Source organism: Lithobates pipiens, unplaced genomic scaffold (genome assembly GCF_037356315.1).
Source record: "Lithobates pipiens isolate NorthernLeopardFrog02 unplaced genomic scaffold, aLitPip1_a1.2 Scaffold_3, whole genome shotgun sequence".
Taxonomy (NCBI): Eukaryota; Metazoa; Chordata; class Amphibia; order Anura; family Ranidae; genus Lithobates; species Lithobates pipiens.
Window position 1 is genome coordinate 241,268,264 of NW_027507790.1, and position 14,308 is coordinate 241,282,571.

The following is a 14,308-nucleotide window of genomic DNA, read 5'->3' on the forward strand; positions in this document are numbered from 1 at the left end:
TATCTGATCTCCCACAGTACATGGAAATGCAATTATTTTAGTAAACATAAACTGTCAAATACCCTTTCTTATCAGCAGTACATACAGTTAGGTTCATATATATTTGGACACAAGCACAATTTTCCTACTTTTGGATATGTATGCCACCAGAATAAAACAATCCAAATGAATTTGAAGTGCAGACATTCAGCTTTAATTCAAGAGGTTGAACATCAATATCAAGTACAAATTTTAGGAACTACAACCTTTTTTATACACAGTCCCACTATTTTCAGGGGCACAAATGTAATTGGACAAATGAATATGATCATAAATAAAATGTTAATTTTTAACATTTTGTTGAGAATCCTTTACTGGCAATGACTTCCTGAAGTCTGGAACCCATGGACATTACCAAAGACTCCTTTCTGATGCTTTGCCAGGCTCTAACTGCAGCTGGCTTCAGTTTTTAGTGGGTTTTCCTGACTTTAGCAAGTGAAATGCATGCTTAATTGGATTGAGATCAGATGATTGAATCGACCATTGCAGAATATTCCACTTCTTTTCCTTCAAAAGCTCCTGGGTTGCTCTTGCAGTGTGTTTTGGATCATTGTCCATCTGTACTGTGAAGAGTCGTCCAATCAACTTTGCTGCATTTGGCTGAATCTGGGCTGACAATATATCTCTAAACACTGCAGAATTCATCCAGCTGCTTCTGTCTCATCATCAATAAACACCAATGACCAAGTGCCACTGGAAGCCATGCATGCCCATGCCATCAAACTGCTTCCGCCATGTTTTACAGGTGACGTTGTGTGCTTTGGATCATGAGCTGTTCCAAGCCTTCGCAACACTTTTTTCCTTGTTGTCATTCTGGTACAGATTAATCTTAGTTTCACCCGTCCAAAAAATGCTTTTCCAGAACTGGTCTGATTTTTTTAGATTTTTTTGGCAAAGTCTAATCTGGCTTTTCTATTCTTCAGGCTTACGAATGGTTTGCACCTTGTGGTAAGCCCTCTCTATTTGCTCTTGTGAAGTTTTCTCTTGATCATAGAATTTGACAATGATACGCCCACCTCCTGGAGAGTGTCCTTCACTTGTGTGGATGTTATAAATGGGTTTTTCTTTACCATAGAGAGGATCCTACGATCGTCCACCACTGTTGTCTTCCATGGACGTCCAGGCTTTCTTATGTTACTGAGCTCACCAGTGCATTCTTCTTTCCTCAGAATGTACCAAACTGTTGATTTGGCCACTCTTAATGTTGCTGCTATCTTTCTGATAGATTTGTTTGTTAGTTTTTGAAGCCTTACAATGGCCTATTTCACTTGCATGGACAGGTCCTTTGAATGCATGATGTAGGTTCACAGCAATAGATTCCAAATGCAAATACCACACTTCTGCCCTGTACACACAGTCAGACACACCGACGACAAAATCTGATGGATTTTGGCTCAAACTTATCTTGCATACACAAGGTCGCACAAAGTTGTCGGAAAATCCGATCTTTCAGAACGAGGTGACATACGACAGGACTATAAAGAGGCCAGTAGCCAATAGCTTTCGTCTCATAATTTATTCTGAGCATGCGTGGCACTGTGTGTGTCGGAATTGTCTACACACGATCGGAATTTAAATGATTGGATTTTGGTGTCAGAAAATTTTAGAACAAGATCTCAAACTTTTTGTGTAGGAAATTCCGATGGAAAAAGTCCAATGGAGCCCACACACGATCCGAATTTCCAACACAGTCGATCGCACATTTTCCATCGGAAAGTTCAAAGTGTAAAGGGCGTTAGAATCAACTCCAGACCTTTTACCTGCTTAATTGATGAAGAAATAACAGCGTAGCCCACACCTGGCCATGAAACCGCTTTTAATTCAATTGTCCAATTACTTTTGGCCCCTTGAAAAAAGGGGGGTGGCTATTCTTAAGAGCTGCAATTCCTAAACCCTTCCTCCCATTTGGATGTACATACCCTCAAATTAAACCTGAGAGTGTGCTTCTCAGCCTATATCCATTATATAACTATAGCTTGAATATGTTTTGGTAAATACCTGAAAAAAACTAAAACTGCCTGTGTCCAAATATATTTGGACCCAAGTGTAGCAGTCTTGTGACTTCTATTATTATCTGGTTAAAGCTTGTAGGATGAGTTTTCATATAGCACTGGCTGTCCTATCAGGATGCAGGATCCCTGACCCTCTGTCTGATCTGTGCTGATAACATGCACTCTCCCAAGAGAAAAAAAAAAAAAAAAAAACTCTAGCAATACACACCAAACTGAGAATGTGCAGACTGACTTCACAAACCGTCTTATCCAGACATGTTTTGGGGGCAATGCAAGAAGGGGAGGATCTGTGCATATAGGATCAAACAGCCTTTTTACACATGTGGAGGATTAACCCCTTTGATTCCACAGTGAGTATAACAAGCGTGCTTTACTTATACAGACTGATTTTACTGTTGTGAATTTACTAACACTTTAACCTTAAATTGGGCCTAAACTCAAAAAAAGAAAATTTGTTACCCAACAGAGAACATCTAGAAGTGTTAGCCCTGGCTCACATCAGTACGGCTTTGAAATTGCGCTACTTTAGAGAGACTTCAAAGCCACAGATCAGTGTGATTTGGACCTCCGATTTCATTGCAGCTTGCAACTCCATTTAACAGAAGTCAATGCAAGTCACAATGAAATTGCAAAAAAGTAGTGTAGGAACCTTTATCAAAGTCACTGTGACTTGAGCCTCAAAAGATTTGAACGGTCCCATTGCCTGCAATGAGGTTCGGCTTGTCATGAGATTTTAAACTATCAAATCGCATGACAAATCGCACTGGAGTGCACCAGGGCTTAACTCCGGAAAAATAACAGGCACATTCTTTGTGTAGGCACCCCTGTTCCGTAGATTTATAGCTGCATATCTGCAGTGAGAGTTGATCTAAGGCATTGCTCCCTCTGATTGCTAGTCTCAAGAAATTTGGAGTGAGATGTGGTGATGTAATTGTGCTGCTCATAAAATTACCTCGTTGGAGAGGATGCTGTAACTGAGAACTTTCAGTGCAAGTATCTCTCTGCTTCTGCTGTATTCATTCTGTGGCTCTGTGTTCACCTCTCCTGATAAATATGCCACCAGACATCAAATCACCAGTCAAGGATATAATGGGGAAAAGTCAGTTGCAGAGAGTCTATAGGAAATACTCGTTCTGGGTCATTGGCTCAAAAAACTGAAGCCAGGCGGTCATAGTAAATGCATCGTTAACAAATTCCATGTTTTGTTTTTTTATAGAAAATATGCTTTACTCTTTTTTTCAGTTCTATTGATCACCTTCATCCTCTTTCCTATCATTGCTCAGGGTGGGCTTCCTGATGGTGATAGCAGTGTCTGATTGGTCACTTTTAGCCTCCACCAGAAGTGCAGAACAGCAAATGGGAGTAAAGGACAGAACATTATCCCCCATAACAGAAAGCACCTGAAAAAAACGACCTATATGGCACAATGAATGCATTAAGAACTGGGTATTACCTTAATGAAAGCTACTCAAATATTTTCATCTTTGAAGGACTTGCCTACACGTACTGAAAACAGTCAACCCCTTTTCATTTTAACTCAGGGGTACAGTGTGGCGTTTTAAGGTTGTGAGTGACCCACTTTACAATATATTGCTCTGAACGTACCACCCTTTTTTGTTTTATATTTTATATATTTATCAAATGAAACAATTACATATTGCGTTTCAAAATCACTTTTGAAAACCACGTAGTTATTAAATAACCGAGAGAAATTCAATCATGCAAATCTTAATAACGGTGTGATCAGGGCCTATACAGTAATGAAAGGTCCATCTGCCAAACTGCATTACCCAATACTGGAAGAATTTATCATGAGTACGCCAAGGTTAAGTGAGGTTTCAGCCCTTTTCTTGCTATAGCTCAAATTTTTTTGTTAGGTATATCAGGCCCAATAGTGCGAATTAAGTAAAATGCCCTTTTATAGCAAGCATCTCATTAACCACTTCAGCTCCGAGAGGTTCACCCCCTTCATGACCAGGCCATTTTTTGTGATAGGGCACTGCGTTACTTAAACTGACAATTGCGCGATCATGCAATGCTGTACCCAAATAAAATGTATGTCCTTTTTTTTCCCCATAAATAGAACTTTCTTTTGGTGCTATTTGATCACCTCTGTGGTTTAAATTTTTTGCGCTATAAACAAAAAATTACGACAATTTTAAAACAAAACAATATTTTTTGCTGTCTGCAATACACACATCCAATAAAAAAAAAAATCTAATTTCTTCATAAATAAATCTGTATTCTGCTACATATTTTTGGTAAAAATCCCAATAGGTATATATTGATAGGTTTGTGCTAGTTATAGCGTCTACAAACTATGGGATATATTTATGGAATTTTTATTTACTTCTTTTTTTACATAGCAATGGTGGCGATCAGCGACTTATAGTGGGACTGCGACATTGCGGCAGACAAAAACTGACACTTTTTTGGTGACAGAAATAAGTGATCAGTGCTGTAAATATGCATGGTCACTGTACTAATGACACTGACAGGGAAGGGGTTAACATCAGGGGCAATCAAAGGGTTAAATGTGTTCCTACGGAGTCTAACTGTGGGGGAGGTGCTTTTACTGTGGAAAGGCATAGATTTGTGTACCTCCTTAGCAGAAACATAGGGTCACTATATTTCCTACTGACAGAATAGCGGCCTGCCTTGTTTACAAAGGCAGACAGCCGTTCTGCCTCTCTCGGTTACAATCGGCGAGCCCCAGTGTACATAGAGTCTGCTGGACCTGCTAAATGGCTCCTGCGGAAACACAGTGAAAGTGGGCCCCCAGCGCCATGCATGCGCGCTCCCAGACCCTGAAGTGCAAAATTATGCACCTGTATGTGATTTTGCACAGGAAAGCCACCTTGCAGCCATATATGTACTATATACGGCCAGCAAGCGGTTAATAAGGTGGCGATTTGTCCGACAAAGGGGGTAAACTAAAACAGGAGATTAAAAAAAAGTGGGGGAAGGGAGGTGGGGGAGAACGTGAGGAAGGGGTAAGGGTGTCTACTGGGGGGTAGGAAGAGAAATAGGGCCATGGTAAGGGATAGGGGTTGAAGAATGAAAAGAATCAGGAAGACTCTCCCATACTAGGCACTTCCTTAATTCTATATGGCTTGAAAAACCTGAACCCCCAAATCAAACTTTACAAATAATGGTGTTCCGATATCATGGATCAGAGGGGAGGCATCTCAATAATTTACTCTTTGTTGGCAAGCAGAGACGACAAACTTTTTTATGTCTGAGCCTGAAAGTCTGACGTGGAGATTTCGTGGGACAAGTATGAATGGTTTCAATCATTCAAACGCTCGTACCAAGGTATCATACATATGTCCCTAATTGAAGCTAATGTTAAACTCCTTACTAGATGGTACTACGTTCCTTCCAGGCTGACCACAATTTATCCAGATTCCTCCCCCTTATGTTATAGAGGGTGTAATCTGGTAGGCTCCATGTTCCATACATGGTGGTTCTGTCCTCACATTAGAACCTATTGGAACAAAGTCTTCCATCTATTGAGCAAAGTTACGGGGTGGCAGTCCCTCAGGACCCCACAATAGCTCTCGTAGGCTGTAGGATTGACAAAGTCTTCAAACACGCGCAAGCCTTGGTCTTCTTCATGCTTCATGCTCATAGGAGCCAAGATTATGCTTGCTGGGGGATGGAAGAAACCCTTGATCTCATTTTTAGAAGATCGCTTGTGCCGTTTCTTCAGGGCCCGTGCCATGACCGGCATCTCCCGCGTACATGTGTGGGAGTGACGTCTTTGCGGCTCTGGCAAATCACAGCGCACGTGAACCCGGAAGTAACCCCCGGGAAAGATGTCAGCCCTGTCATCGATGTGTCGGCGCCAATTCAGGGCATCGTTCTAAGGCAAGTATTTCATAATGAGCTAGTATGCATACTAGCTCAGTATGCCTTTGTCTTGCAGGTTGTTTTTTTTTTTTTTTGTTTACAACCTCTTTAAATGCTTCCTCTGTACCTGGATGGTAGAGAGATCTTGCATGAACTTGATTTCATTAACGCGAGTAAAGCATTGTGTCAGCTCTGGGGGCTTCCCCCCTATGCCAAAGTGGCAGGATGCAGGATTTAGCATGAATAAATATTACAAGTTTGGTTTTAGAAAGAGTTTGCTTGGGGAAGTGGTGTGATATCAATGTTGATATGTCAGTCACGCTGTGTGCATAAGGCCCCTTCATTTATCCTCAGCCATGTGACTCCTACTAAGTGGAAATGATATCTGCTGCAGCTGAAAGGCAGCATTTCCTCAGTTGCCTCCCGACCAGTGATCAAACATTGTTACTTTGTAGCAAGTCAAACGGTGAGAGGTGGCAGCAAGGGCCATATATTTTTGAACAGAGAAGAGAAGAGAAGCATCTTTGATTTAATTTCATAAGGCTGGTGACCAAAAGGTGTGGGTTCTTAACAATAGGACATCATCAATAGAATCCCATCTATCACCTGGCTTCTTCACTTCCCAGACAGAAAACACAAAAAAAAATAAAAAAAAATCCTAAACTTTCAGGGCCCATCTGAAATCAGAACGCACAGGTTCCTCACATGCAGCTCCAACACTATGAAGAACAATCCTCACTGTTTGCGAAACTCCATCTCCACGCTGATTTAGAATTCAAAAGATGAACTTGTTTATTCAAGCCTATGGGAATAACTGCCTTCACAATATAGTTATAACATTTATCATGTTTTGCAAAGTGCTTAGAATCCTTATATGTATAAAAAAAAATACTATAAAAATACCATTACTGAATTATCATTACTTTCCATCTTCTATAAAGAGTTAAACCTAAACGTAGAAGAGAAGAGAACAGTTGAAATAATGATGACTTTGCAGCTACCTAGGGACTTCATTAGACTACTGTAGGTTCTCTCTTTCCCAGAGGAAAACTATTAAATCCTTTTAAGAAAAGAAGCTTGTTATAAAAAAAAAAAAAAAAATCTCAGCAACATTATAGCAAGGTAATATAGATGCTAAAGAAGGGTTAAATATCTATATTTCAAACTAAACTCAAAATATCCAAAACAGAACTTTTTGTTTTTTGCATTTCATGAAGTTAACACTTTTTAAAACAAAATTCAAAAAGTTTCTGCTATTTCTTTTTATTTTTATATTTCAATATTTTTATTGAGGTTTAGGATTCTAAAGAAAAAATAACAGTAATTTCCATACATCAAGTAATAATAAAGAGGTATACATGCAAGGATACATATGGCATTATATAAGTAATAGTCACGCCTTTTTTTTTTTTTTTTTTTTATAATTGGCTGACTGATTTATAGCATATCTACATTTAAAATGTAAAAATTGTATAAAATCCACATTTTAATAATTTCTAGCCTACTACTATAATTCTGAACAATCGTGAACACGTGTCAAACACAAGGCCTGTGCGAAGTATCCAGTCCACCAGGCTATTTCATGTGGCCCCCACACCTCTTCTGCAGCTGTAGCACACCCACCTCCACCTTGTCTCAGCAGGGGGCAGCAGAGGGGACAACAGAACCCCTTCTACAGATCCTGCATCTCCTTGCAGAGATGCAGAAACCTCTCCGCCACTACTGGCCTCAATATTCAGAAGACTCTAGCACTCCTCTACTCCTCCTCCAGACCCTGCTTCCCAGCTCTGCCCCCAAACTTTTTCTGGCAGCAGTATGAGGTGGGGGTGCACTGTGATGTAAGGGAGGGTGGGGGACTTGACTTATGACGTCTCTTAGTGGGGGGGGGGGTGTCTTGACATCTAATCTTACAAACACAACTGGCCCTTTGAGGACAACCATAATGCTGATGTGGCTTGTGATGAAATTTGTTTGACACCCCTGATCTTCAAGTTTGTAAACTTAGTTTGTGAAGATCTCCACACACTTTCTTCCATGAATTCTGTGACACGTATTCACCAAGCCCTGTAAGTCGGCACTGCAGTGCCAACAATTTCAGAGTCTGCCGTCTGAACTAGAGAGGTGCTAAAATGCGGAGTCAGTACAGGAATCGCTGCTTGCAGGCAGCAAGGTATCATGGGATATGTAGTCCTTAAAAATGAAAAGCAAACAGCAAAGAAGTTTCAGGGCCAGTTCACACCAGACGCAGTTCCGTGTGCTTTTTTTCTGCACTAAATATGCATGCACAGTGGTTTCCATGTATTTCAACGGCTCTAGTTCACACCATGCAGTCAGTTTCTGGTGCAGAAACTGACCGGAACTGACTGTAATGGTGCAGAAAAAAACAGAACTGCATCTGGTGTGAACTGGCCCTCAAAGCATGCAGGAATCCAGGAAGTTGTGGAGACGAACAGCAGACAGGCAGCACTCCCAACATGAAAGGAGATTTTTCAAGTATGCTTATATTGGATTGTCAAAAGATAACTATTGTTTGCTGATATTATAAAATTAAAGTGTATGCTGGGACAATAGATATCCCTTGATATAAATAGAAACTCTGGTACAAACACAAAAAACAGCCTAGTATATCACAGAATAGAAAAAAAAAAAAAAAAAAAACAGCTCTCCCTAGAATACTCACCCCGACTGGTGCTGTCACCTTTAGGCCTGGTTGACACCTATGCATTTTTTAGTGCATTTTCAGTTTTACAGAAACACGCTACAGTCCATTTAACATGGTTTCCTATGGATGTAGTTCACATCATTTATGGAAAGGGCCAGGGACCTTTTTTTCTGGTTTTTGGTTCCATACACTTCAATGGATCAAAAACATGCATTGAAAATGGCAAAATGCACCTGCAATATGCAAACTGCAACCTGCATAGGAGTGAATCAGGCCTCAAAGAAACTCCATTTAACTGGTGATCCCCTTCCAGGTTAAATTATGTGAGCCCAGGCAGTAATGCACACACTTGTCTGGGTGCGAGTCACAATATCAGGCTGCGATCAATACTGAAGAGAGTGGCACTAACGTCATAACCCAGTACTGAAACCACCGAGCGCAGAGAGAAGAGAGCCAAAGGACACCATGTGAACAAGCCAGAAGACAGCCCAATGTAAACTCTAATTTTAAACAGCTATGGTTTAAACGTCCAGTAATTTATATTTTAAGCATTTTCTTCCATGGAATACAAATTTAACCTTTTCTAATGCATTATTGAAAAAAAAATAAAAAAAAAAAACTTCTCTATAATAACTCAATTTGTAAAAATAACGTAAAAAAAAAATAAAAAAAAAATCCTACCTGCTGCAAGATCGTCATCCACAAGGTCATGCTCTTCCTCTTGAACTTTAACCTCTGACCCTCCCGAATCAGGGCTTGCGCTGCCAGTTTGAATAGACTCGGCTGTCACACCAGCTGAAACAGATTAAATTAAACATTTAAACGTATAAACAATCACAATAAAAGCAGCTGAAAAATAATAAAAATATAAAAGCAAAAATAAACCAAACAGCCCCCCCCCCCCCCCCTTTATTCCCGTTGTTAGCTTGAGTTTCCCGATACTGGAAATCTCTGAAGAGACGGCGAGTCTCAGTAGTCTGTACATGTATTATAAATGTAAGATCAGATGATTAGGTGTTTAAGATAAAACTCTTCCTGTACAGCAGCTGCTGCTCATACATTCTTAATATATAATACGTATAGAGTCCTACATAGGACCGCCGTATATGCTACACACAAGCCTCAAAGAACACTCCGAGATTTTCCTTAGGGCCTTTCTATGGCGAGAGACCCCTTTCTACAGAGGAAAGGTCCCTAAGCTGGTTAGAGAGCTCTGCTAAGTACATTTTGAAACTATAATGGTAACACGGTTATTATTTACATGCTTTCTGTAAGAGAACTTTGCTTGGATGCCTTAAACTGAAATAAAAGGATATATACACTGTAGGTGAACAGTTGTTCCCTGGAAACATCTAAATACATGCATTGTAAGGTTTCACCATCTTGGCTGTGATAGGTCTGTGGCTGACAATCACATTTCTATAGCACCCAGTTTGGACACTGGTATAACTAGAAATACAGTATATGGTAGGATGATGATGCAATTTTGTCATATGTGGAAGGGACCTAATGCACCAATCAAAATATGGTACAGCTATGTAAAATTTTAGTCTGGCTTCTCCCGCTCTTGTTTTCTGATCCTCCTTATAGGTTAGTGAAACTGCACAACATATAGAAGGACCAATAGTAAGGTTCAAGAGATGAGAATAGGTAGGGCATTGCATGGTTATTATAAAAAAAAAAGCAGAGATTACAAATAACTACTTGTATCTCCTGATAATTTCCAAGCATGTTGGCACAAAAAGCGTCGCTAAACGTACCTTTCCTGCAATGGTCCCCGTCCCTCGCCAGCACTGGAACCTTCTGCTGGGTGATTGTCTTCAACCGTCTTCATTGGCTGATGCAGGATGGCACCACTCCTGCGCATGTGCAGTAGTTAGTCATCCTGGCACACTATGACCGTGGTGGCAATGTAAGCGGAGCTGCATATGCACAGCTCAGTTTACATACCAGACAAGACAGCGAGCAGGCAGGGAGCTGTATGCTATTGCAAATTAGACATTGTGTGTTTTTTTTTTATTATTAAAATACACCTACCTTCCTGCTCCCAGTTTTGACAACTGAACTTTAGCTCTACTCTAAAGTGGTTGCAAAACCCTAAAATATATAAAAAATAAAAATGAACAAAGCATATCCTTTTATAGTTTGTACTAGCCTCAAACCAAAGCACTTAGTGTGATTTCTGTCTCCTCCCTCATTCCTCTGTCAGATGGCAAGCAATTGAGTTTCAAGTTTGAAAATGACTCGCTAAGCTATTGCTAGACTTGCCAAGTTTGTAGCACAATTGCAGCAAGTCCACATTGCATGACTCCAGTCCAACTTACTTTGCAAACGCTCTGCAAGTTCTGGTCCGTTTATGTTGTACAATAGTCCTTCTACCACAGGGGTCACTGTGGCTAATTTTGGAAAAGTGTTAACTAGAACTTGTGCTTCAAGTGCTCTGCAAGTGTACAACTTGCCAGTGACAATGTGCAGAAAGTTAAAACTTAAAATTCAACACTGCCACAAATTTGTGACGAGTTATCCTTGCTATCAGGGCTGCTATCTGCATGTGTCACTGTAACATCAAAGCAATCTCTTGAGATGGTCCACTTCCCCCTCTGATTCCCTATGAGACCATGAACAGGGCAGCGTGTCCTTTCCCAGTACTCAGGTCTCAGATTACACTCTGCTGCAGTGCGTGACATCAGATACCTGCGCCTGCCTTCTAAAGCTGAGAAATGCTGTCCAAAATCCTGAACTTTAAATGGCCGTAGAACAGAGAGGGCTGCCGATAAACAGGTACAACTTATGTAGGAGCGTTTGTTTAATCTCTGTGTATCACCTAAAGGGTAGTCACTTTACTAGGTATATGTAGGAGGTTATAAAACACTTTAAAGGAAGCTTCTGTTCATGTATTGTTCATAAAAAAACCAGACAGGTATTTGGAAGGCTTTAGGCTGAATGTACCTTTTGGGCCCATTTAGACTGTTATGATGAGTTTATGCTTTATTTTATTTTTATTTTTTGATTATTGTTGTGTTAAAGTATAACTAGAGGCAAAACTTTTTTGTTTGTTTTTGGATAGAGTGGAGAGGGATTAGAACACCTGTCAGTTTTTATTGCCGTCTGTGCCCCCGTTGGTGAGATTCACTCTCTCTATTTGGCCCGCATTGCTACCTTGAATTTCTGATGGGGAGAACACAATTAAAGTATAACTAAAGGCAAAACTCTTCTTCAGTTTTGGATAGAGTGGAGAGGGATTAGAACCCCTGTCAGTTTTTACTGCTGTCTTTGCCCCTCGTTAGGGAGATTCATCCTCTCTATTTGTCCTGTTTACCATCATCAATGAAAGTAAAAGAAAATCCCAAATTTTTGGTTGTCCTCAGAAAAGTAATAGGAGGGGAAATCATCCAATGGAGACCTGGGGGGCCCCAATGAATTATCTTAATTTGCAGGGATTTCATTTTACTTCCTATGTTCGGCTATGGGAAAAGAAGTGAAGGGAAATCTCCACAATGGGAACAGGTGGCAAAAAAAAAAATCTGACAGGTTATAACCTTCCCTTGCTCTATCCAAAATGGAAAAAAAAGTTTTGCCTATAGTTCTACTTTAACCGCTTGCCGACCAGCCGCCAGCATTATACTGTGGCAGGTTGGCACGGCTGCGCAAATCACCATAGGTGTACGTCGGCTGCTTTAAGATCTCTAGGGGGCGCCCGCAACACCGGAGCAAAACGTACATGGCCGGCTGGCTGCGATGTCCGCCGGCAATCCGCGAACGCTCATCAGAGAGCAAGAACGGGGATCTGTCAATGTAAACAAACCGATCCCCTTCCGACAGGGGAAGAGAGAGATATGCTGATCCTAGTGATCAGGAACAGCAATCAATCTCTACTCCCTCTCAGTTCCCTCCCGCCCAGTTAGAAACACCTCCCTAGGGAACCTGCCAGTGACATTTATACAGTAATCAGTGGCTATTTTTAGCTCTGATCACTGTATAAATGGTCCAAAAAAAGTTTCAAAAGTGTCTGATCTGTCCGCCGCAATGTCGTAGTCCTGCTTAAAATCACTGCTCACCCCTATTACTAGTAAAGAAAACTGATAATAATAATAATAAAAATGCCATAAATCAATCCCCTATTTTGTAGACGATATAACTTTTGCACAAACCAATTGATATATGCTTATTGATATATATATATATATATATTTTTTTTTTTTTTTTTACAAAAATACGTAGAATACCTATTGGCCTAAACTGAAGAAGACATTTGTTTTTTGTTTTTTTGGGGGATATTTATTATACCAAAAAGTACAAAATCTTTTTTTGTTTATCAAAATTGTCGCTCTTTTTTTGTTTATAGCGCAAAAAAAAATAAGGGTGATCAAATACCACCAAAAGAAAGATATATTTGTGGGGAAAAAAGGACGTAAATCTTGTTTGGGTGCAACGTCGCACGACTGCGCAGTTGTCAGTTAAAGCGATGCAGAGCCGTATTGCAAAAAAAATGGCCTGGTCATTAAGGGGGGGGGGGGGGGTAAATCCTTACAGTCCTTAAGTGTTTAAGGCAATTTACCACAGAGCAAAAAAAACAAAAGCATAATCAACATAAGCAAACTACAATGCATTTTCACACATTTTAGTATATCAGAGTGCAGGTGTTTTAGGTTTACAGTATATGTATTGAGATGCCATTTACAATAATTTGGCAATGCACATATACCCACGTGTCAAAGCGTATTGCAGTAAACTGTGTTTTTCCGTGGGTTACTACAACACAATAGTATTAAACCCGCATTAAAACCAAGTCATTATTGGTGGCTCCTGTATAACTAGCCTGGCAGATATCCTTTAACCTTCACTTTTTTTTTTATACAGAGCCACAGGAGACAATGGGGCAATATAAATCCTTACTAAGAATACAAAGCTGGCAAACCATAATAAAATAAAACAGTAACAGTGATGATAATTAGAACATTGAACAACCAAACACGATGGTAATAATTGCCAGTTCACATTGAAATAAAATCCCTAGTCAAAACAAAAACATAAAAAGACCTCCAGAAGCACAGATTGCCATTTGTCTGTGTCCTCGGTGTTTAACGCCAATGTTCTTTTCCACTCGGCTATCACTCAGGAGGATGTATTGAATTTACAATAAAATAAAAAGAGGTGACCTCTGTAAAACCCGGGAGATCAACAATATCAGTCTCGGTTATGCACAAGTTAAATTGTTCTATCGCCACAGCAAGAAGAGATAGAAAAAAAAAAAAATTTCAAACACTCTTTATTTTATTGGGATTGATCAGGATATGACCCGAGCCATTTCTACAAGACCGCAAAATTAATAATCATCATCAGCCTCTACATCCTCCCGAGTGGGGAGCAGAGGCAAGACGAGGTGAGATTAATAGAAGACAATTACAGCAGGTTTAAATGTTTATTGCATGTTACAGCCAAGGGTGGCGTAGGCAGCATCTGTTTTATCATTTCTGGACGACTACTAAACCTGGGGGAAAAAAATACAAATAAGAATCGTCTTGCATAAAAATGATTTGTTAAGGGCAAAATGTTTATTTTTACGTTTTGTATAGAGTATGGAAATAATTAAACACCAGTGGGTTTTTGTTTTGCGTTGCTTTGTGTGAACTTTAGAGATAGGTCTTCACTTCCTGTCCACAAGAGAGAAGGAAATTTGGGGGTTCCCCATTTATATAACTCTCACCAGAACGTTCCCCTTACTTGCTACATGGACTAGGAT

The 14,308-nt window shown here is 40.0% G+C and overlaps 1 protein-coding gene across 1 annotated transcript in view; it reads right to left on the reverse strand.

Moving 5' to 3' along the window:
• The window catches only part of WDR7 (WD repeat domain 7), a 597,600-nt gene that overhangs the window by 355,088 nt on the left and 228,204 nt on the right, over nucleotides 1–14,308 (reverse strand). Inside the window, 1 exon segment of the mRNA XM_077462962.1 lies at nucleotides 9,247–9,360. Coding sequence (XP_077319088.1) covers nucleotides 9,247–9,360 — 114 coding nt within the window.